Below are 22,003 nucleotides of genomic sequence, written 5' to 3' on the forward strand. Positions count from 1 at the left end.
GATGCTGAAAAAAAACAGTCAGACCTGATTCACTGCTATAAATAGGGGCTGGCTACTAAATTTGGGTTTTCAATGATACTTAGTGATAACAGCACCAATATCTGATATTTTTTATCTCTTCTTCTACTAAAAATGCAAATTACTATTATAGTGGTAGGAGATAGGAGCCATGGTGAATAAGTTGTCTGAATATATTTTTAATACCACCTGATGGTTTTTCAGGTATTGAGTATTTAATCAGATTTTAGCCCTAAAAACACATGACAATTTTTAATTGTAGAAATAGGTATCATTTGCATTTAAAGACATAAAAAGGGATTGCTACACCTATTCACACAACAGAAAAAAATGACTGTTTCCACTTAAGAGCCAAGGAGGACAAGAACCAACTCGAGACATATCAAACTAACTTGAGACAGAACGGGATTGATTTATTAATCTTTCTGTCTTATTGATAGTGGAGACATCATCCTAGTTTATTATTCAGCCTTGAGATAAGAGGTGTATATCTCCTCTTTTTGTGATAAACCACTCAGAATTAAGATTCTTAGGCAACAATCCAATCCAGGCATGATTCTTTTATCTAATTATGTTTTAACTGGCACCAAGATTGGATTCACTAAAAATAAAATTGGAGAAGGAAAGTCAACATATCTGGGATTTATGTAAAAGCTACATACATTTTCTAGGTTCAAATCTATTACAATTGTCAAGAGCACCATTTCTATATGTCTAGTCAGTCTTTTGTTCTTTTTTTTTAATAAAGAGATGCACCAGTTGTAAAATCAGGGCCTACACTGATGTTTAAATATTTATGTTTTAGTAGATAGAATAGGTAAAGTGCTTAACAAATTTATTACACCACCTGTCATAAAAACGAGAAAACATAAATATTTTAGAAATCTTTCAAAAACTTATTTAAAACTAAAAACTAAAACTAAAAACGTTTTACCATTTTGAACAGGAATGAGGAATTTCAAACTGAATTCAGCTTTTTATGCCCAAATTTGAGCCGGCTCACTGGGCTTCTCTGAGAAGTCAGAAATTAATCAAGCATGACATTCAACCAGTAAAACTCATTTTTCTGTTCAAGAATGCAAGTAAAAAACTATAATTTCACAAAAATAATCAAGAAATAATAATGTGCCTTACTGTTTTTTCAGGGTTTTTTTTGTAAATCAGTAAATTTGAAAATTCATGGATAACAATAATAATTATATTTTAGCATTAAAAATATCATTTGGGTTAAAGAGCTTCTACATATTGGTGTATTAACCATTGCAGAAACATAAACAATGATTTTGGTAATTACCGATGCTGTTAATTTAGGGCAGCTGTGGCATAAACCTTACTTTGGGTGGTGGTCTAATAAATTTGTTAAGCACTGGAGAATAAAGATGCTAGGAGTGAACAATGCTATTAGCATGATATCGGTATTGGCAGACATTAGTTTAGCAAGTAAAATATTTGTACTGGCATTTCTTTACAGTCAGTATATCTGCTGGAAATATCACCAGTATGAATCATACATTGGCCTCAAATATCCACCAGAGCCTGGCTGCATCAATAAATGCATGGGCTCTTGTAGGTTCATAAACACATGCATGTTGCCTCCTTTGTTTTTTTTTTTTTGTTTTTGTTTTTTTTAACTGAGGTGTCTTTCCAACTCCATAGGGTATATGTGCTAAACAGTAAACAAACGTTTCATTTTCATGGATAAATGTTACATTTTGTGAGAGAAAATTTGTTTTAAAGTGCCGACATATCCCGGTCTTGCACTGCATCAGGTTCCCAAAATGCTTTGCATGTGGCTCCGTTTAGAGTTTGCAAAGAACTACATGTGAAAGCAAAGCAGGCTTTCATGAGTTTTGCACTGAGGAGTGGCTTTGGTCTATCTAGCCATAAGCCCAGACTGGTGGAGGGCTGCCATGATGGTTGTCCTTCTGTAACTTTGTCCCATTTCCACACAGGATCGCTGAAGCTCAGTCAGAGAGACCATCAGGTGTTTGGTCACTTCTCTCACTAAGGCCCTTCTCCTCCGATTGCACAGTTTTGCCAGAGAACCAACTCTTGGAAGAGTCCTGGTTGTGCCAGACTTCCATTAGAGGATTATGGAGGCCACTGTAATCTTGGGAACCTTCAGTGCATCAGAGATTTGTTTTGCCTTCCCCAAATCTGTGCCTGTCAACAATTCCTAATGCTAGTGCATTCCTAATTTTACATTTCTTTTTCCATATCCAAATTTGTGCCATCAAGACTAGCTTGTAAGCTAGTGTAACTAGCTAGTCTTTTTTCTTCTCATTTTTTTGTAAAAAAAAATTTGGGTTTATACTTTGTGACAATATAAGCAGTAAGAATGTTCACTTTTATAAAAAATCAAATCTATAAAAACCTGATGAAATATCTTAACAGGATTCAGAGAGAAAAACAGAGCAAAAATGTGTCTGTTTCCTTCCTTATGACACAAGTATTAGTTTATACAGGCCACCAGTTATGGTACTAATGAAAAGAACTTTGTACATTAAACCATAAACAAATCGGAAGAATGGTGTTTTTAAAGTTGTGTCCATGTTTCATTCAAATTCTTGTGAAGAAGCCTGATCAGATGTAAGTTTCTCTATTGTTTTTGGTAAACTGTGTCTATCTAGGACTGAATCAGGTGGGCTTGGGGTCTCACTCAGCCACTTGCAAGTTATGGCTGTTTTACATGCAGCTGGCAATATTATCATAGGAGCCCTTATCCATGTATCATGGATATAAGACTAAACGGGATAATGATTCAGAGAACCTCTTCTTGGGTCCAATGATTTCTTTTCCTTGGACAGGGCAGTTGTTGGTCTGCCATTACCCCCTTGTAGTTTGACTTACAGTAGTAGATCTGTGTTGTTTTGCTGAGAAGTAAATTCAGGGACGATGTGATGAAATAAAGAACATACAGTATTTTTGCATTCTATCTATCTATCTATCTATCTATCTATCTATCTATCTATCATGTTGGCTTGCCTACAAGAATAGTCCAGAGATGACCACTGACTGGAGGAGAAAATTCACACTCCACCACACACAGAGACACTTCATTCAGCATGGCAGCAGAGAGTGGGGGGACTGCCAGTGACAGTTGGTACCATCACTGGTGCTGGCTGTCTGCCACCATGCTTTAAACCCCCCCCACAGCAGGGAACAAGAAGAGCTGTTTATCAGACTAACTCTAAGACTGCCGGCATCACCCTCCCCCACCCACCTCTTACCGATGATGGGCACTACTCCACACATCGCTGCCATGTAACTGCCCTTCTAACTGCCCCCTGCTAGCCTAACATCCACCACAAAGCTCCCCTAAGCCCACCCACTGTTCCCCATATATAGCCACTGTTCTACCTGCACCTCTTCACCCATTCAACCCAACCATATGCCACCAAAATCCCCCCTCTGGTAAATACTATAAACACATAAGGTTTGGTGTGTAGCTCTTACCGAAGGTCCCGCCAGTGTAAGATCTGACCCTTTTGCCAAGGGAGGGAGAGGTAATAAATACTAGAAATGTTTTACTTCTCACTTTAAATATCTGCTGTTATAACTATGAATACATAAAAGCACATTTGGGGTCATGAAACAATTGTGGTGTTGTTTTGCTGCATAATTTAAAGTTGTCGTGCCACAGTGCGATATAAAGAATGAAGACAGTCAGTTACAAAAATATATTAATTTGTCTCACTGTTTAAACATGCAGGACATTTATGATGCAAGAAGCCCTCAAAATAACTCATTTAAACGTATAAAATATGTGGATATGGAGATGCTTCATCTCGCCTCTCGTAATTTTCTCTATCATCCAAAGTGTTCTTTTTCAGATAAACCTACAAAAATACATAGGACATGTAGGCTATGCAAGAAGAAGAATGAGGACACAACACATCCTATAATATCAATAATGCCTTCAAAAGGTAGAACCACGTGTTTTAAACTGACTGCAGTTTAATGGACTCGTAGTTTTTTGTTTTTACCCTTGATATCGTTCATTAGCAGTTAGCGCTTAGCCTTTGAACACAATGTTGGAAAATTGCCAAAAAAACATAACTGCCAAACAACGATAGTTTGTGATAGACAAACTCATAAAATCTTTCTATCAGTTTGATATTAACCCCTATCAGTTAATCTCCAATTTTAAAATAGTTTCAAAGCATTGTTTAAAATATTCTTGGCAAACTTCAGGCATTAAATGCTATGGCTAACTTGTTAGCGAAGTTTCCTTTCATTAGTTTACACCTGTTTAGAGAAGAATTATCAACATGGCATTTAATCCAAATTTCACTGACCTTTTGGCTTAGACTTGTCTTACCCAGTACATGAAAAATCAATATAAAGACGTCCTTTCCAGTAAGTGGCTGCTTTTGTTTAGTTTGTTAGCATGTACACTGGTGGTTGAGATGTGATGAAAACAGCTCATGCTAGTGAGGTTAGTTTGATCAGAGGGAGACTGAACCAAGACCAGGGATAGAAAAAGTACACGACATTTGCACTCAAGTAAAAGAACAGTTGCTCAGGTTGAAATGTAATTAAGTTAAAGTACTGGTCTATAAACCTACTCAAATAAAAGTAAAAAGTATTCTATATAAAGTTTGGTTACTAGGGCTGAATGATTTAGAAAAAACTAATTTTGATTTGCATTTGTGATTTGACATGCAATTATTTTTTAAATTCCTCATCTTGTGTATTTTTTTAACAAAAACAATAACCCATTCTATGTTATAACCACACAATATTAGCTAGATTAGACATTTCATTTCATTTATTTCATTTAACCTTTATTTAAGTCTTGAAAATCATTGAGGTTTACAATGATGTCGAGACACAAACAGACACAAAAAACAAAGAAAAAGAAGAATGATGCTCAGTTAAAACAATCACACACTGTACTGAAATGATTTGAGAGCATTTCCTTAAATTGCCCAAGAGAAATTAAAATGCCAGTCTTGAGAGTTTCCTGTAAATTGTTCCACATTTTAGGAGCATAAAAGCTAAAAGCAGATTTCCCAAATTTAGAGTAAACCCTCAGGACCTGAAGCATTAAGCAGTCAGTAGATTGAGTATTATAATGTCCAGTGGCCTAGTTCAGCATAGATGTTATATAAGAAGGTGAACATCCAGTCAGGGATTTATAAATAAAAACATACAAGTGTTTGTCCTGCCTTTGTGCCAGAAAGGACTAACCAACTTTGTCATACAGAATACAATGATGAGTGTTATAAAGATCCCCAGTTATGAATCTAAGAGCAGAGTGATAAACAGAATCTAAAGGTTTGAGTGTGGAAGCAGCAGCATGTCTATAAAAATAAACTGTGCTTTCCTGTTGGCCAGGCCCATGTGTTAGGACGACATAACATGATGCACAATCAGTAAGAATTACATATTTTATTTATCTGCTTTGATCATTGCAGTGAATTTACAGGGCCTTGTTTCAATCATGAAAACTAGGGCTTAACAACTTGAAATTATATCTAACATTGATTATTTTAACTGATACTGCAGATGTGATGTGAATAGCTGTATTGAAGGGAATGGTCATTTTTATGTCACTCTCATTTTAGATAAGAAAAACATATACAAAAATGAGAAAAGTAAGATTTTTTAAAATTATTCTAGAAAAACGATAATTCCATGTGTGTCTGATGTTTTAAGCAAAACATCTCTGCTGCAAAAAAAAATTGACAAACATTTCAAGTCAAAGAAATAATGCAAACTTTTGGGTTTGCATTATTTCTGGGTGGGTGTGAACAGTGTACAGCCCCTTTGGAACTGTGGCTTTCTATGATTCCTTTTTTTTTAAATAAATTACTTTAAGAAATTAAAAAAAGAGAAGCAAACAGACAATGATGGCAGATCAGAGATTACACCAAGTTTTAAAGCAGACCAAAAATGTTAATTCAATGGCAAAAAAATCTAAAACCCATGAAAGAAATCTATGAAAACAAGGCATGTGACAGGTCTGTCTATTTACAGTCAATCCAATTCATCTTGCTCGTTACCCTGTCACGTCTCACCCTGACAGCAGTCTCAGGTCCCCTGTGGTAACTGTGCCATTCAACCATGAAAGCTTGGCCTTGGACCGGACCTGTTACCTTGGTGACATTGGAGCATGACCGCCCACCATGTCCCATGTATCCTCTGCTAAATCTGAGCTACATTGTGTCTTGCCAAAATTAGTCTCAGAATAATTGAAGGAGAGATGATTCAGTTGAACTGATGATTAATGTTTTCAGTTGTAAACAAGCCTGATTCTTGAAAAGGACATGAGTGTGCATGCAGTTTGGAGATGTTTCAAGACATTTTAAAGGTAAATGTAAGTATACTTTTTCCTTATTGTTTAATTCTGAAGCTTGTTATAGTATGTGCCATCAACTTAACAGAGACAGGAACACAGTCATGGGAAACATCAAAACAACCTAATCCAGTGGTTCTCAAATGAAGCTATAGTTCAAGTTCAAGCAGGATAACTGTTTCATTTCCATTCATCCCTTCATTTGTTAGCATTCTCTCATTCATATGTCCCCCTTTTCCCACTCCATTTCCTGCTCTGGAAATCAGCTGGTTTGGGCGTCTAATCACTTAAGCTCTGTGCAAAGTCCTTTCAGCCACAACCTCTCTTAATCCAATCATCCTGCCGCTGCCATATCTTAACATCTCTTTTCACTCCTCTGCATCTAGTTGATTCAGCTGTAACCCTCCTCCTCCCCAGCTACCTCCATTACATCTCATCAGTGTCCAGGTTGGGCTCCTTCGTCACGAAGTCATCTCATCAGCGTTTGGGCCAAGCTCCTCAGAAATCTTATCCTCGGAAGTCTCTTACTCATCTTATCCTACTCCTTTCATCACCACCTCAGGGTTATCCTATCCTGCTGTTGGCCTCACCACCCCTTTAAGTTCATAAAAATATTTCATGATCTCAAACTTTTCCAATCTGGTAAAATCATAGTTAAACTCGTGTTAAGCCTCTCCTGATTGAAAAGATGTGGCAAGGCATACTGGTGCACTTTGTCTAGGTGTCCTTGGAAATATGTACAATTGAACATTGCTTCTACAACTGTCCAGCCACTGAAGTTATTGTAGCATGTAACAAGAAACTAGTTTGTATGGATATGGATAAGGTGTGCCTTGATATTTTGCTTTATCTCAGGTGTGCCTTGGGCAAAAAAAAAGGTTGAAAACCACAGACCTAAATAAAAAAAAACAGAAAATTAAAACACTGCCTTTTAAATAGCTAAAAGCCTGAGGTTATAAACTGGAAAAATAGATTATTAGTAACAAACCACATTTGCCGCGAGATAACATGAAAATTAAATCTCTAAGTTTAAATATAGACTGGCTTTCTAAGCTTTAAGTTTTCCTGATGTCAGAGTGTGTGTATTTATTTTCCTAAAACCCCTTTACATACATTGAAAAAGGTCAAAATAAACCTAACGTTGAGTCTGCAATTTGAAGTATATCCCACTCTGTGTGACAGCCACAGTTTCTGACACAGATAAATTGACTCACAGATTTTGAGACTCAAACACATTTCAGCCAGCCATCCTGATAACGATCAGCATCATTCATCAGGAGTACCAAAGAGTCCAATCAGACGCAGCGATGCTTGTGAGTGTCTGTGTCTGTTGACCCGGTGCTTCTCTCCCATCCCACCCCCACTTCCAGACACAGCCAAGGTTGCCTAGCAACCCAAGGGCGGCCTTTTGGAAGACGCACGCTCAATCGCGCAGACACTCGCGCACAAACACTTAAAACACCCAGGAAAGGGAAGATGATAAAGTCCTACTCTATCCCTCCATCACGCTCTGTGATCCCTGAAATGTAAAAGAAATCAGTTCAGATTCAACCCAGTGACCGTGGCCCACTGACCGCTCCTCTCAGACATACAAGCATGCATACGTTAAGTCCGCTACATCCACAAAATCCCTTAAAATGTTGTCATTGTGACTGACAAATTATTGGATTTAAGCAGACAGCCATAAAATCAACGTTTCCAACAAAGAGCTTTAGAAGATGAAAGTTAAAAGCTCTGCAGTGTCTCCCCAGCCTAACAGTGTTAGCACATTAAGTAAGTGCTTAAATACAGTCAGCAGACGATGGATCAACTCAGTGCCGTGAGCAAGAGACAGCACTATAATCCCCTAAAGGGGGGTTTCACTACAGTAATGGCTACCCGCATGAAACCATGGCCCCTGGGGAGTGGTGGGACTGGGTAGATTATGAGCAGCCTCAGGGCGACACTAAACCCCTTATAACATGGACACACATTAAAAAAGAAGCTGGTTGTGTGCACAAGGAAACACAATCATAACATGCAAAAAACACACGACATTAGAAAAACAGATGCCTTATCACACACACACACATAAACTGCAAGTATGATTTGACTGATTCATCATGTGTCTCTAGCTGAGATAGGAGCAAATCTCCCATCTTTTTATATGGCATGTTTGGGGAAAGAGGGGTGTCAAGGGGATAATTTTATTCCTGGAGGATTACATGATGGTGATGGAATGACTCTCTGGGCCAAGGGGAAGGAGATGGCAGGAGGTTGAATATGTTGTTTTCTGGTAAATTGAAGCAGCAGCCTCAGGGGTTTGAGAAATACACAGAAATATGGTGACATAAAAAGTAAAGAGCAATTTAGAGTCTGATATCTGCTGGGAAACACAGTGATAACACCATGACCTGGTCATAAAAACTAACTGGGACATGTTTTATCTGAAAGGAGTGTTGATACTGGTACATGAATGTAAGAGCTAACATAAGTGAAATCACTGGAGGATTTGACTGTGGTGCTGTTAAAGGTGAATCAACTAATTTAATCCAGTATTACCCTGTGCCGGAGGGTGTAAACATTGATAGAAAAATGTAGTTTTAAGTGTTTGTATTGATAGAACATCTGCCTATCTTCATGCTTTTGTCACATGAATTCAAAGCATCGCCGCACAGTCCTCCAGCCAGGTCAACTGTTCATTTGTTTCTCCTCTCCCCCAGAGGAAAAGCTGCTTACAACAGAAAGAAGATTACACATTTCCGAATATAAAAACAGAAAACTCTGCAAAGCCTATTTGACCCCTGCCTATGAATACGCACACATACCTATTTTGGTACCTTAATCTGCATATAGATTTAGGATTCTATCTGACTGGACACTTTCATACACACATAAATACAGAGCTCAGACGGTACTTTCACCCAAATGTGCTGTAAGAGCCTGCAGCTTTTCTCAGTGGGGATTCAATCCTCTCACATTAACAGTACTTCTCACACTCTCTCTCACACTGTCCTGACCCGCCGTATAAATCCATATCTATATATATAAAATTCTGTAAGACTTTCTTCTATTCCTATAAATGTTTTTTGTCATATATCAGCCAGTGCAGGGTCGGCCTTCCATTGTGTTCTCTTAAAATATTCCCATAAATGTGAGCATTAAATCCAGACAGTGAGAGAGACACAGGTGACCCAAGGGGGGAGGGGAGGTCACCAGAGGGAGCGATAGGGTCACAGAATATAATCTTGCAGTGAGCAAAACAAGGACTCAGCAGCCTGGGGAATACACAGCCTTGCCAAGCTTCACTCAGCAGCTGGTACTGTGTGTGCAGAAGGGAGAGAGTGTGAGAGTAATGTATAATTTACATTTAATTTTCTATTTTTTTCCTCATTGGACTATGATTCATCAAAGTTTCTGTTTTCAGGATGAAAATGTCAAGCTTCAGTTCCTAAAAAAAGGAAATATTTCCAAAATTAAATTTTTAGAATTAAAAAGAGAACCTTATTGTGTTTCTGACTACATACTGTATGTCTTGTTGACTTACAGTAGAAGGGATGTAACAAATGCTCTATTTTACACTTAAGCCTTGTAACTTTGACAGACACATGATTTTACAAACTTGGGCAAGGTCAGTAGATTTTAAACGCAACAAACCAAGGACCTTGATATGATTTTGCCTTCTAGGCACATGCTAACAGACCATGGCCATGACAGACGATACATGATGACACAAATGCAAACATCAGTAAAAAGATCTTAAAATATAGGGCATGTAGACAAACATGCTGAGAGTGGCACTTCTATCAAAAATCTATTTGCAGTGCTGTTGAAACCTTTGTCATATATAGTGTGCTACTGGCTGATAGTGCCCCCTGGTGTCTGGCAAAGAATGTTGCAACCACTAACACTGCAAAAATGTGTCAGTCCAGTAAGATTTTTTTGTACATAATTTAATGTCACTTTGCAAAGACAGATGGTAAATAAAAGCACAGTACTTCTCTAACAATGTGGTTACGTACTTTGTGAGAAAAGCGTCCCATTTGACAGCACAAAACAAAAGTTTGAGAGGTGCAGCACATTGTGAAGGAAGAGACACGCTATCCTACCTCTGCATGCCATGTGTCTAAATCTAAGAAAGTCTAAACCGTCTTTATTATTTTGTATTTCTTTAACTTAAATTAAATCTATTTTGAAAGTACTTAAATCTGTTGGATAGCTCTGACTGACAGGGAAACATCATGAATGGGAAGTCACTGAGGAAATAATTACTCTGGCATTTTTGGAAAATTAAAAAGTGCTCTTTTTTGTGTGACATTGCATTTGAAAAAAAAAAACCAAAGACACTGAAGTTGACTTTTACTTTGACCATTTACCTCATTAATAACAAATAATAAACTTCAATAGTGTTGAATTTAAACACTGCCTCACAAAACAATTTAATAAAATCAAACAAAACTGATTTCTTCAAAATTTAAGTGTTCAGGAAAGAGTTTCTGTGTGACACAAAAGGCAGTCCTGTACAAACTACTGTTTATTTTGTGACTTCATTAAAGTGCAGACCCATCATTTTTCAGTCCCTCAGATGGGATTTTGGCCCAGATCTGGCTCCTGCTGATCATCTATGTAATAGGGATCACCTTGATGAACTCTATGATTATGCACCCTCAGGTTCCCCCTGTGGGCAAATCTCTTCCCACACTCAGTGCAAGCAAATGGTCTCTTCCCCATGTGAACGTCCCGTTGGTGGGCTCTCAAATTCCCACTACGGGCAAAGCGTTTTCCGCACTGAGCGCAGCCAAAAGGCCGCTCTCCTGTGTGTGTTCGTGTGTGCACGGTGAGCTCAGAAGGAGTAAGGAAGCTCTTTTCACAAAACTGACAGGGGTGCAATCGGACTCCTGTGTGGCGCAAAAGGTGTCTGCGCTGGTGGGAGGGGTAGGTGAAACACTTGGTGCAGTATGGGCATGTGTACGGTCGTCCGTTCCCCCCACTAGGAGCTGCAGGGTGACTCAGAGTGTTTGAGTGTCGGAGTGCAAGCAACTGTGAATTGGACTGTGGTCTAAGTGGGTCTCTATTTGTAAAAGATGTAACCCGCCGAGTGTGACTGATGGGGCCCCTCCCACCTCTGTCGTCTCTTGGTCTCCATGATGATTCACCAGAGGCTGTCTGCGGTTGAACCTGCCGTGTCCCCCTTATCCCCACACCTGGACCCTGGACTGATGTCTGATTGGAGTTGTGGTTCTCAGGCTCCTGGTCCATGAATGGGAAAGAGCTTTCATCATCCTCGTTGCTAGTCTCATCAGAACCAAAACTGGGTCTGTAGCAGTGCGCATCTGTGCCAGCGCTGCTGCTAGCTGTGCCAGAGCAGCTGGTGCCATCTGCCTGTACGCTCTCCAGACTGGTTACACCTCGCGAAGTGTCAAGCCCCGGCAACCACTCTCCTGGGTGAGCTAGGTTTGGGTCAGTCCTGGGGGAGCATCTCCCGCTTTGAGAAATAGAGAGAAAAGGGGTGGAGACTTGATCCTGGGATCTATGGTCTGCACTGCGACTGCTCTGTTCCCAAAGAGACACTGCAGAGAGAAAAGAAAACTGTATGCATTTTCAACTCACCAACTATAAAAAAATATCCTTTCAGTTTAAAATAATTTAAAGCTCATCTTGCTTTTGTATTTTAAAAAAAAAGCTAAGAAGTCAGTGGTAAAGCTTGTAGAGCCTTCTTACTTTTTGCTTTGGCTTGTGTGGTAGACAGAGCATCTATCTGCCTCTGATCCACAGCAGAAAGGCTCCCCTCAGGCGCCTGGATGGTGACAGACCCCTGTGTGGTCCTTGATCCAGCACGCTAAAGAGAAGAACAGGAGAACAATTAGCAAGGGGTGAGCAGTTCAGACACCATAGAAACTGTAATATTTCAGCAGAGTTTAAATCATGGAGAGCAGAGACATCATACCTATTCACACACTCTGGAGCCCCACCAGATTTACAAAAACTTTTCAGTATTTTTCATACCTTAGACATGGCCCCCACAAACCCCTCCCTATAGTCAGTCTAATCCATAAGTTGCCATAGCTGGAGCTGGATACTAATGGACTCTGACAAGGACAGCTATCAGTATATTGCTGAAGTTACGATGCAAGTTATGAAGTAACAATTGCGCTAGACCCAACTCATGCCCCCCCCCCCCCCGCCAGAGTGAGACAGAACAGGGTCCAACCTCAAGTTTTACTGAAGCTCCATCCTGACATGTGACCTCCTCTTTAAGACCACTGAGGCTCTGACTGAGTCCTTCTGTGGTGTCTGAATGAGAGGATGAATCTTTTCCAACATTGAGTTCTGAAAAAGAAGTACAGTTAGTCAGTGAAGTTCATTATTGGTTTTAAATGATGCAAAAATTCCAGAAAAATGATTAAGGATACATCTTAATGCCTGAATGGCAAGAACAGCTACAAGGACATATTGATCAGACAAAGTTTATCATGTCTACCTTTATAAAGTCCATTATGAACAAATGAGCTGTACTACCTGATGCTGTCAGGCTCTGCTGTCTCAGGCTTCCCTCCTTGTCTCCAGAAGACATCTCCCCCTCTTCACTCCCTCCACCCTTGGTCTTCGGCCTCCTCTCCAGCTTTCCTCGGAGGATGGAGATCTCCTGAGTTTTCTGCGCTAGCTCCGCCTGCTGTTCACACAGACTACTCTCAAAGATCTTGGCGATCTCACACACGGCAGCTGCCAGCAGCGAGTCCATGACGGTGGCCAGTTGTGCGTGGAAAGCACTCCTTACAGACTCCATTGTGCTCTCTGTCGGTTTTTAATGTCCAAGAATTATCATACCAATATTTCTTCCTTTGTGGCTCTGCAGAGGCAGATGGAGTACTGCGTGGCTCCTCCTGGACAGTCCTCTGCTGTGGCCTCTATGAACTGCCGTGAGATGCTGCCAGGCTAAGCAATGCTGTTTTAGCCATTTCGATCAGATATCGCACTAATTAGCATGTGATAAATCTAATGGTGTGAAATGATGGTTACCATCTGCAAAGACTATAGCGGTAGCAAGTGTTTTTCCCCTTGAATGCTAATGCTACACACACAGGACAATGTGGTTGCAAATGTAAGAGCCACTTTACCTAGTATAACGTTAATGTCTAACTAACAAGAAAGCTGGTAATGCAGTTGCTCATCAGATAAACGAAATGTTTGCTGACATTACCGCTGTGAGCTAACATGTTAACAAGGGAAACATCGCAGCTTAGCAGTAGCTACTAGCCTGTCAAGCTAGCGGGGTATATGCGGCGTTAAAGCCAAGAAGATAGGTCAGTAAAAGCAGCTGACAGTCAGAGGCCAAAGCTCGGACGAGGTTATCCTCTGGCTTACATGAGATCCATGGAGCACTTGAGTAGCATTCAAAGATGCGGCGCCCTGTAGTCCTGCTGGCTGGTTGGCATCTGCGAATGTGAGAAGAGATGGAAGTCTCGCGATAACAAGGATAATAGATTGAGTCGCTGCTGCTAAAATTAAATCAAATAGGCTCCAAAAAAAAGCAAACAATGATGCACGAGCACACAACTTTTGAAGAATTACTTTTAATAAACATCAACTTTACAAATACAAAAACACGGCTGCAAATGAGAAGAAAAGTCAAAGTAAATCAGTGCATTTATTGTAATGGTAACAACGTTCATAGAGTAACGCCACTGCAACTAGAAAGTAAGCCTGTTAGTAAAACCATCGGTTCAACTGAGTGTATATGGATCAAAAAACAAACTGAAAATATTTTTATCGGATGGAACTAAAATCTGTTCCGTATTGTTCTGGCTTATTCAAAACTCAAAGCATTAGCTCTGAAAACAACAAAAAAATGCAGGGGTTTCCATTTTTAACACAGAAGCGATGACAACTATTTACAAATTGTCAAAGTCAATACTGAAAAGCCATTTCTAAAGTCTGACTCTACATCCACGCATATCATCAGACACTGTTAAATCTCTTGTCAAATTCTGCTTAGAGCTGCAAACTTGATTTGCCCAGTGTTGGAAAAATTTTAGGTCTTGAACCAAGACTTAACACAAAGTGTCCCAAACTGTGTTCAAAACTAAAAGAAGATGATCTTGGGGATAACTTTGAGAAGTAAACAAAAACCAGGATTTGACCATCTACCTCAAAGTGCAGATTTTAATGAGCAGATATTCTATAGTTCAGTCTGTTAGCCATTTTGTAAATGTGACAGACTGCTGCAGATTACAGTGTAGTCATTTTAGAAGCATTTTAAATGACATTTCAAACTACAAAACTAGTTCACTAATGGCAACGCACCATGTGGCTCCTGAGGTAACCTTTAGTGATGAAACCTTTTCCACAAACTTTGCAGCGGTGAGGGCGCTCCTTTTGATGTGTACACATATGCTGGTCATACTTTTTTTGTTCTAAGAATTTTTTCCCACATTTCTCACAGTGGATCTTAGACTGATTACATTGTTTAGTGTGTATTGACAGCTGCCCACGAAATCGAAAACAAGCATGACACTTGGTACACTTGAAGGGCTTCTCTCCTGTATGGACGCGAAAATGTTCCACCAACTGGTACTTGGTTTTTTTAACCTTTGAACACAATTTGCAGGAAAAACCCCCACTGATTCGTACACCACATTCTTTCCAAGCAAGACTTGGCCCTATGTACACCACAGGTTCAGTCTTAACATTAATGTGGTTGGTTGGTGCATTTGTTTCTTTGTCCTGAGAATTTAATTCCTCAGTGTCTTCTAAGGGTTCAGTCCATGACAGATCTCCATTTGCGCCCCCAGAATCCTCTTGGATTTTGTGTTTTCTCAACATGTGGAGTTTAAGAAACTGGTTGACTCGAAATTTCCTTGAGCAAATGCTGCATGAAAATGGCTTTTCACCAGTATGAATACGCATGTGCTCTTCAAGCTTGAAAGGCCACTTAAACTTTGCATCGCACTGCAAACAGGAGTACTGCTTGTCTGTCTCATTAGATGACGCAGTGTGGTTTGAAGATGAAGGTGTGCTCTCTTTCTTAATGATCAACGGTTTCTTGATAGTTTTGGTTTCTTCGTTGCGGGACTGGCGTTTTTCAGTGATAGAAGTCAGTGCTTCTTTTGCCATTATTCTCCTGAGTTTCCCACACTGTGGTTTATGACTATTGAGTGCACTGGGGAAAGGGAACACTTTTTTGCAACCCCTGCACCACTTGTGAAATCGCATGTGTACATTTCGGCCAAACGGTGAATCAAATGCCTTCTTACAAAACCTGCAGGTGTACATATCTTTACTTTCCTTCTTGGCAGACTCCTTTTCTTCAGGCTTGGACTTAGTTGCTGCAGTTTTTCCATCCTCTCTTCCCATCAGTGTAGTTTCTTGTTTTGTTCCTGTTGAATCTTGTCCTCTTCTTCTGGGACCTAAAGCATCTGTTTTAGCATTTTCATGCAGCAGTCTGTTGATGTCGCCTCTTACTTTGGGGGGTGGACCTTTTCTGTCACGTTTTACCAAAGTCTTGTCCAAGGTTTGATCGCCTTTGACGTTTGATGAGGAACCTGTGAGAGACAAACATCACAACCATGTTAACTGTAAACCAGGGGAGAACAGATTAAACGAAGAAAAGGTAAAACAAATTTGGATGGTTGGATGAACTAAAAAAAGGGCGCTAACTGGACAAGATTAGAATATTGTGAATACACTCATCCCTGCAACTCTTTTGAGCAATGGTTCCTCACGCTAAAGCGCATGTAGAGCTGTGCTTGGCTTTTATGGTGAGGTAACATTCTGATGTCACTGAAGCTAACAGAGCTCAGAGGCTGTGTCCGAAATCAGTCCGTATTCACTACATAGTGCACTATATAGTGAATATGCCATTTTGTAGTGGTGTCCGAATTCTGAGTGAGCATTGTTATTCACTATATAGTGCATTCATTCTATCCCACAATGCATTGTGAAAAGTAGTGAACAACCGATGGTCACTAGCCCAGCAATGTTTACCATAATGCATCACGGTTGCTGCTCTCAAACATGACGGGTAAACGAGTGGAGCACAGGAACATATACAAAAACTTTTTAAAATGCTTCTTTGTTTGTTGGTTTTACCAAATCAGTAAGAAAATATTAAGGATTCAAACGGAGTAACTTTTTCCCTCTATGATGATTATAAGACATGAGACCCTCATCTTTTTGCAAAAATAAGGGATAATACACACAAAAAAATGTATATTATTTTGTCACTATATAGACAACTTTTTTATCCATTAGTATATTTACTTTTGTGAAAATACGTTACATTTTGTATCAGTTTTCATTGAAATTCTACCGTTAATTCCGATCCTCAGCCATTGTCAAGGAAATTTACGAGCTGTTGCTGCTAAACGTTTTAATTGTGAGACAGCGATGACGTCATCACCTGCAGCCAGAGTAGTGTCCAAAATCAGTTTTGTGTTTTGCAGTTGAGTCCACTATATAGTACACTATATGCTGCTCACTATAGAGTGGATAGAGAGTAGGGAATGAGTGAGTGGTTTCGGACACAGCCATTGCCTCTGGCACTTGCCCTCTTAATTGATACTTATTTAGATAAAACTATTTCTTGAGGAATATGTTTAGATTTCATTAAAGCATCAGATCATCTACTACTGTGTAAACTCAAGCTATATTCTTAAGAAATGTATTTAAAAACAAAAACAAAAACATCATGCTTCTACTTTTTCATGTTTGATAAAAAAAAAAGTCAAACTAGGCTACTAGCTTTAAATCTAGGGGAAACACTGTGATCGTGTCAGAAATAGTATTTCCATAAAAGGCAAAAAACTCTTAGCATCATACAGTTAACTCTGTTGCTTTGCCTGCCACTTTTGCATCATTCTTTTCATGTTGCATGCTGCTTACTCAGGCTCACCTGGTGCTTTAAACTGGAAATGTTTTGTGTGTACAGGCATTTTCAAATCTGGATGACAGAACACACTTTGAATTCACTTGGGAATCAGTACAGGCAATCGCATAAAATTCTGAATTAAAAAGTTTGATATTCATCGCATTAACACCATTAACACCAAAACGTAAAAAATACCATCAGAAACTTTAATTTTGTTAGTCTTGGTGACCACAGTAAAAAGTGCTACAAGAAGATAAAAACACTTCTGGTGAGAAAAAAATAAAGAAAGACAATTTCCAAATAAAAACAATCAACCAAATAAATTGTGACCTAACCTCTCTTGGATCTTCTTACACCCTTTGTTCGACGGTGGGATTCAATAAGCTGGTGAGCATCCTGGAAAAAAAACAGCATATATGGATTTTATCTTAATCAATGAACAAGAAAGTACAGCGGCTTGCAAAAGTAGTCATACCCCTCGAACTTTTCCACATTTCTTCACGTTACAACCACAAACATAAACATATTTTATTGGGATTTCGCGTGGTAGAGGAACACAGAGTGGCACATAATTGTGAAGTGGAATAAAAATTATACATGGCTTTCAAAATGTTTCACAAATTAAAGTCTGACAAGTATTCAGCCCCCTGGAGTCTGAAACCCATGAATAAAATCCAGTGCAACCAATTGCCTTCAAAAGTTACCTAATTAGTAGACAGAGTCCACCTGTGTGTAATCTAATGTCAGTATAAATACAGCTGTTCTGTGAATGCCTCAGATGTATGTTAGAGAACATCAGTGAACAAACAGCACCATGAACACCAAGGAACACACCAGACAGGTCAGGGATAAAGTTGTGGAGAAGTTTAAAGCAGGGTTAGGTTAGGTTATATAAAAATATCCCAAGCTTCGAACACCTCACTGTTCAACCCATCATCTGAAAATGGAAATAGCACAGCACAACTACAAACCTACCGAGACATGGCCATCCAGCAAAACTTTACAGGCCAGACAAGGAGAGCATTGATCAGGGAAGCAACAAAGAGGTCCATGGTAACTCTAGAGGAGCTGCAGAGATCCACAGCTCAGGTGGGAAAACCTGTCCACAGGACAACTATTAGTCATGCACCCCACAAATCTGGCCTTTATGGAAGAGTAGCAAGAAGAAAACCATTGTTGTAAAAAAAAAAAAAAAAAAAAAAAGCCATAAGCAGTCTCATTTGCGGTTTGTCAAAAGCCATGTGGGTGACACACCAAACACTGGAAGAAAGTGCTTTGGTCAGATGAGACCAAAATTGAACTTTTCTGCGTAAACCCAAGGTGCTATGTGTGGTGGAAAACTAACACTGCACATCACCCTGAACACACCATTCCCACTGTGAAAAACATGGGCATGGCAGCATCATGCTGTGGGGATGCTTTTCTTCTGCTGGGACAGGGAAGCTGGTCAGAGTTAATGGCAAGATGGATGGAGCCAAATACAGGGCACTCTTAGCGCAAAACACTTGAGACTGGAGGTTCACCTCCCAGCAGGACACCGACTAAACACACAGCCAGAGCTACAATGGAATGCTTTAGATTGAAGTATATTCATGTTTTAGAATGGCCCAGTCAAAGTCCAGACCTACATCCCATTGGATATCAGTAGTGAGACTTGAAAATTGCTGTTCACAGACGCTCTCCATCAAATCTGACAAAGGTTGAGCTAAAGGGCAGTCTCTAGATTTGCAAAGTTGGTAGAGACACACCCTGAAAGACTTGAAGCTGTAATTGCAGTGAAAGGTGTCTCTACAAAGTATTGACTCCAGGGGGCTGAATACTTTTGCACACCACACTTTTCAGATTTTTATTTGTAATTCATTTTGAAAGCCATGTATAATTTTCCTTTCACTGCAGAATTATGCACCACTTTATGTTAATCTAGCCCATGAAATCCCAATAAAATATATTTACGTTTGTGGTTGTAACATGACAAAAAATGTGGAAAAGTTCAAGGGGTAGGAACACTTTTGCAAGCCACTGTATATTGAACTCTGTCGTAGCAGAAAAAAAGAATGACATGTCTGGATTCACATAACCCATTTAATGAACATATCAAAGAATATAAGTCTGTCAATCACAAGAAAATCATCTTTCTTTCAACTTTCCCTGTGAACGTATGCAGACTTTCTATGGCTGCCTATTCCAAAAACATAAACCCTCAGACTGCCATCAGCCATTTTTAACTATTTGTTTATGAGGCTAAATAGGAATGCCACTGCAACCACACTTCTCCCACTGTGACATACCTCTTGCTTAATAGGAATGTGCCAAAGAGGAATGGACAGCTGCCGGAGTCTCACGCTGGGACATTCCCCTTCATCCGGCTTCGCCAAAGTCTCACAGCCCAAAGGAGCACACCAGTCACCAGGAACTGCACAAAACCATACACAAATAATAAAAACATGATCGCTTTCAGCTGACACACACAACACAATACTGATATATATTAAAGCACATCATTTAATGCCTGTAATGTTGTTATGGCAGGAAATTTGCACTGTGCTGCCAGATTGACATTTTTACTTTACAGCCATCAGTATAATTACTCATTACACTGATGGCTGTGCTTAAGCACAATTTAGAATTTTGGAAATCTTATTCAACTTTCTGACAGCATTACTATTCCAGTTTGATTAAACCTCCCTCTTTAAAGTTGCAATATCTAGTCTTAAAATATCTTATGGGTTATAAGTTAATTATTGGTACAAGAATTTTTTCACAGTTAATTTGTTTGACATGTCATTCACATTCACTATATTGTAAAAAGTTTAATAACTAATGAGTAGGTGAACACCTAATCCATGTTGAACATCATCAAATCCTGTTATACACAGAGTATATCTCACAGGTAAAATAATAATACAAACAAGATGGACTGTGTTTCGGAACAAAATCTTTATCAAAATTTCATTTTAAAGTAATGGAGTTAACACTACCTTCATAATCAATCTCAGGAGCAGCAGAGGGCTGTGCTGGAGCATTAGGATCATCTCCAGTCTCTCTTTGTGTTTCATTTGTCTGAATAACACTCATCTCCCCTCTTTCATCACTGGTGCCCACTGAATCCCTCAGCCTGACTTCTGCTCTCTGCAACTTTATTTTCAGTTGGACGATCTCTTCTCCTTTATGTGCCAGTTCCAACTGATGGTCATGTAAGCTGCTCTCGAAGAGCTTCATTATTTCAAACATAGCCCTCCTCAGGACCGTGTCCATGGTTGTGCTCAGGAGAGCCCGGAATTCTCTCACGAGTTGGTCGGACATCGTTGAAGATAGTTCAGAAAGTCTTGAGTGTGGCTGTGGCTGTCTGTGAGCCAACAGCTGACTTCACACCTATACACAAAAAGAGGAAACAGATCATGTTAGGATCCGCTGCATAGCAACCACAAAGGGAAAGATAATCCCTAGGTAAAAGTATAGTCGTTTGTCAAACGTGTGACTTGATAACTGGAGTAGAGATGTGTCGTTTAATTATCTGTCTATGCAGTTAACGATTTTACATGGTAAGGCTAAATTTACATCGTGTTTACCTTACTTTTATCCTGTATAACATGTGCGTTTGCATTTGTATCCAGCTATCGTTGCTATCACACGTGTCAAATTCTGGCTTTCGAGAATAAAGACAGCAGACAAAATCCTTTCTATTTCTGCCACAGACAATTAGCTTTGTTAAACCAGGCTTTCATGAAAACGGGAGAGTTGAGTGACATATAAAAGCATAGGATCAAAGCTAAGCAAGAAGCTAAGCATGCTACTCGTGGCGGGCAATGAACCGCCTGCACAGAAAAACGACACTCACCTTTGAGGGGAAAAAAAATGAACTTCTGCTTATTTAATGGAGACGTCAAACCCTCTGCCACTTTGTGTTCACCAGCACCTGACGTAAAGCTAGAACTCAACTGTCTACATTTATGAATTCTTACTAACGGTTGTTAGCCACCGGACAACACAAGCATCCGCCATTTTTACCTCACGATTTTCCCGGGAGGGAAACCAGGTCACGTAAGCACTACGTCATGTTGAGCTGTACATCAAGCATGGGTAGTCATGCAGTCCAACATCTGTTACTTGTAAACAATTTCAGAAAATTCAACATAAATACGAATGCCCGTGTCTTTAACCTTTAATCCGGGCAAGAACTTCATATGAGATTGTGACTACAACAGCAACCAAACTTTAACTAAACGCAACTATGAAGAGATCCTCAGATCTTTACTTCCACGGTGTAAACTCTGATTAGATCACAAGAGGAGATAGCACCATATGCTTAATAACTGCCAACTGAATTGACAACATGGACAGAAAAGACGCTTAGTTTATGTAGTAATAATGTGAAGGTCTTTTTAATATTTAGAACTGATAATTCATCTAAACACAAAAGAATAACTTGAAAGCCACAAAAAAATCTATGTACTATGTCCAGTTGTAACAGCTGAACTTCAAAGAAGTTTATTTTATCTCTGGCAGGAGTATACAAAAAGTTTATAATAAAATGGATTGTGATAAAATGTCTTCCGTGATACTACTTGATGATGCATATGAAATTGGGGAATTAATTGACTCTTCATTTAATGATTACTTTCTGTCCAAATTCATGACTTGAGGCGAATTATACAGACCAGTACAGTGCTAATTTTATTTTTCAGGACCAGATCAGCAGTAGGGATACACTATAGGGATGCACAAAACTGGATTTTCACCAGTATCCATTAGGCTGATATTAACAAATTCATTTTAGCCAATTACAATATTTAAATGTAGTTCAGACATTGAAATATCAAAATGAACTTCATCTGATA

The 22,003-nt window shown here is 39.3% G+C and overlaps 3 protein-coding genes across 6 annotated transcripts in view; all 3 read right to left on the reverse strand.

The window, feature by feature from the left end:
- LOC121515862 (serine/threonine-protein phosphatase 2A 55 kDa regulatory subunit B gamma isoform) overlaps positions 1-4,442 on the reverse strand; it is a 40,404-nt gene extending 35,962 nt beyond the window's left edge. For all 4 annotated transcript variants that reach the window (XM_041796793.1, XM_041796794.1, XM_041796795.1 and 1 more), the window contains exon 1: positions 4,317-4,442. The gene's annotated coding sequence lies outside the window, so the exon portion shown is untranslated. The remainder of the gene's footprint in view (positions 1-4,316) is intronic.
- Positions 4,443-10,255: 5,813 nt separating this feature from the next.
- LOC121515922 (zinc finger protein 13-like) lies at positions 10,256-13,733 on the reverse strand. The gene is made up of 4 exons (XM_041796872.1): positions 12,818-13,733; positions 12,510-12,628; positions 12,020-12,137; positions 10,256-11,868 (listed from the first exon to the last, which is right to left on the reverse strand). Exons 1-4 carry the CDS (start codon positions 13,083-13,085, stop codon positions 10,880-10,882), a joined length of 1,494 nt encoding a protein of 497 aa, XP_041652806.1. The 5' UTR covers positions 13,086-13,733; the 3' UTR covers positions 10,256-10,879.
- Positions 13,734-13,887: 154 nt separating this feature from the next.
- LOC121515869 (zinc finger protein 878-like) lies at positions 13,888-21,985 on the reverse strand. The gene is made up of 5 exons (XM_041796807.1): positions 21,004-21,985; positions 20,144-20,537; positions 19,454-19,578; positions 17,501-17,561; positions 13,888-15,840 (listed from the first exon to the last, which is right to left on the reverse strand). Exons 2-5 carry the CDS (start codon positions 20,466-20,468, stop codon positions 14,588-14,590), a joined length of 1,764 nt encoding a protein of 587 aa, XP_041652741.1. The 5' UTR covers positions 20,469-20,537; positions 21,004-21,985; the 3' UTR covers positions 13,888-14,587.
- Between the last annotated feature and the right edge of the window lie 18 nt (positions 21,986-22,003).

Source organism: Cheilinus undulatus, linkage group 10 (genome assembly GCF_018320785.1).
Source record: "Cheilinus undulatus linkage group 10, ASM1832078v1, whole genome shotgun sequence".
Taxonomy (NCBI): domain Eukaryota; kingdom Metazoa; phylum Chordata; class Actinopteri; order Labriformes; family Labridae; genus Cheilinus; species Cheilinus undulatus.

Coding starts and splice junctions, on each gene's coding strand:
- LOC121515922 (XM_041796872.1), bottom strand. CDS start 13,085: ATGGAGTCTGTAAGGAGTGCTTTCCACGCACAACTGGCCACCGTCATG. Junction 12,138..12,509: donor GAGCTTCAGTAAAACTTGAG/GTTGGACCCTGT, acceptor TCTTCTCTTTAG/CGTGCTGGATCAAGGACCAC. Junction 11,869..12,019: donor CACACAAGCCAAAGCAAAAA/GTAAGAAGGCTC, acceptor TTCTCTCTGCAG/TGTCTCTTTGGGAACAGAGC.
- LOC121515869 (XM_041796807.1), bottom strand. CDS start 20,468: ATGTCCGACCAACTCGTGAGAGAATTCCGGGCTCTCCTGAGCACAACC. Junction 19,579..20,143: donor TCCTGAGATTGATTATGAAG/GTAGTGTTAACT, acceptor GGTTTTGTGCAG/TTCCTGGTGACTGGTGTGCT. Junction 15,841..17,500: donor TGTAAGAAGATCCAAGAGAG/GTTAGGTCACAA, acceptor TGTCTCTCACAG/GTTCCTCATCAAACGTCAAA.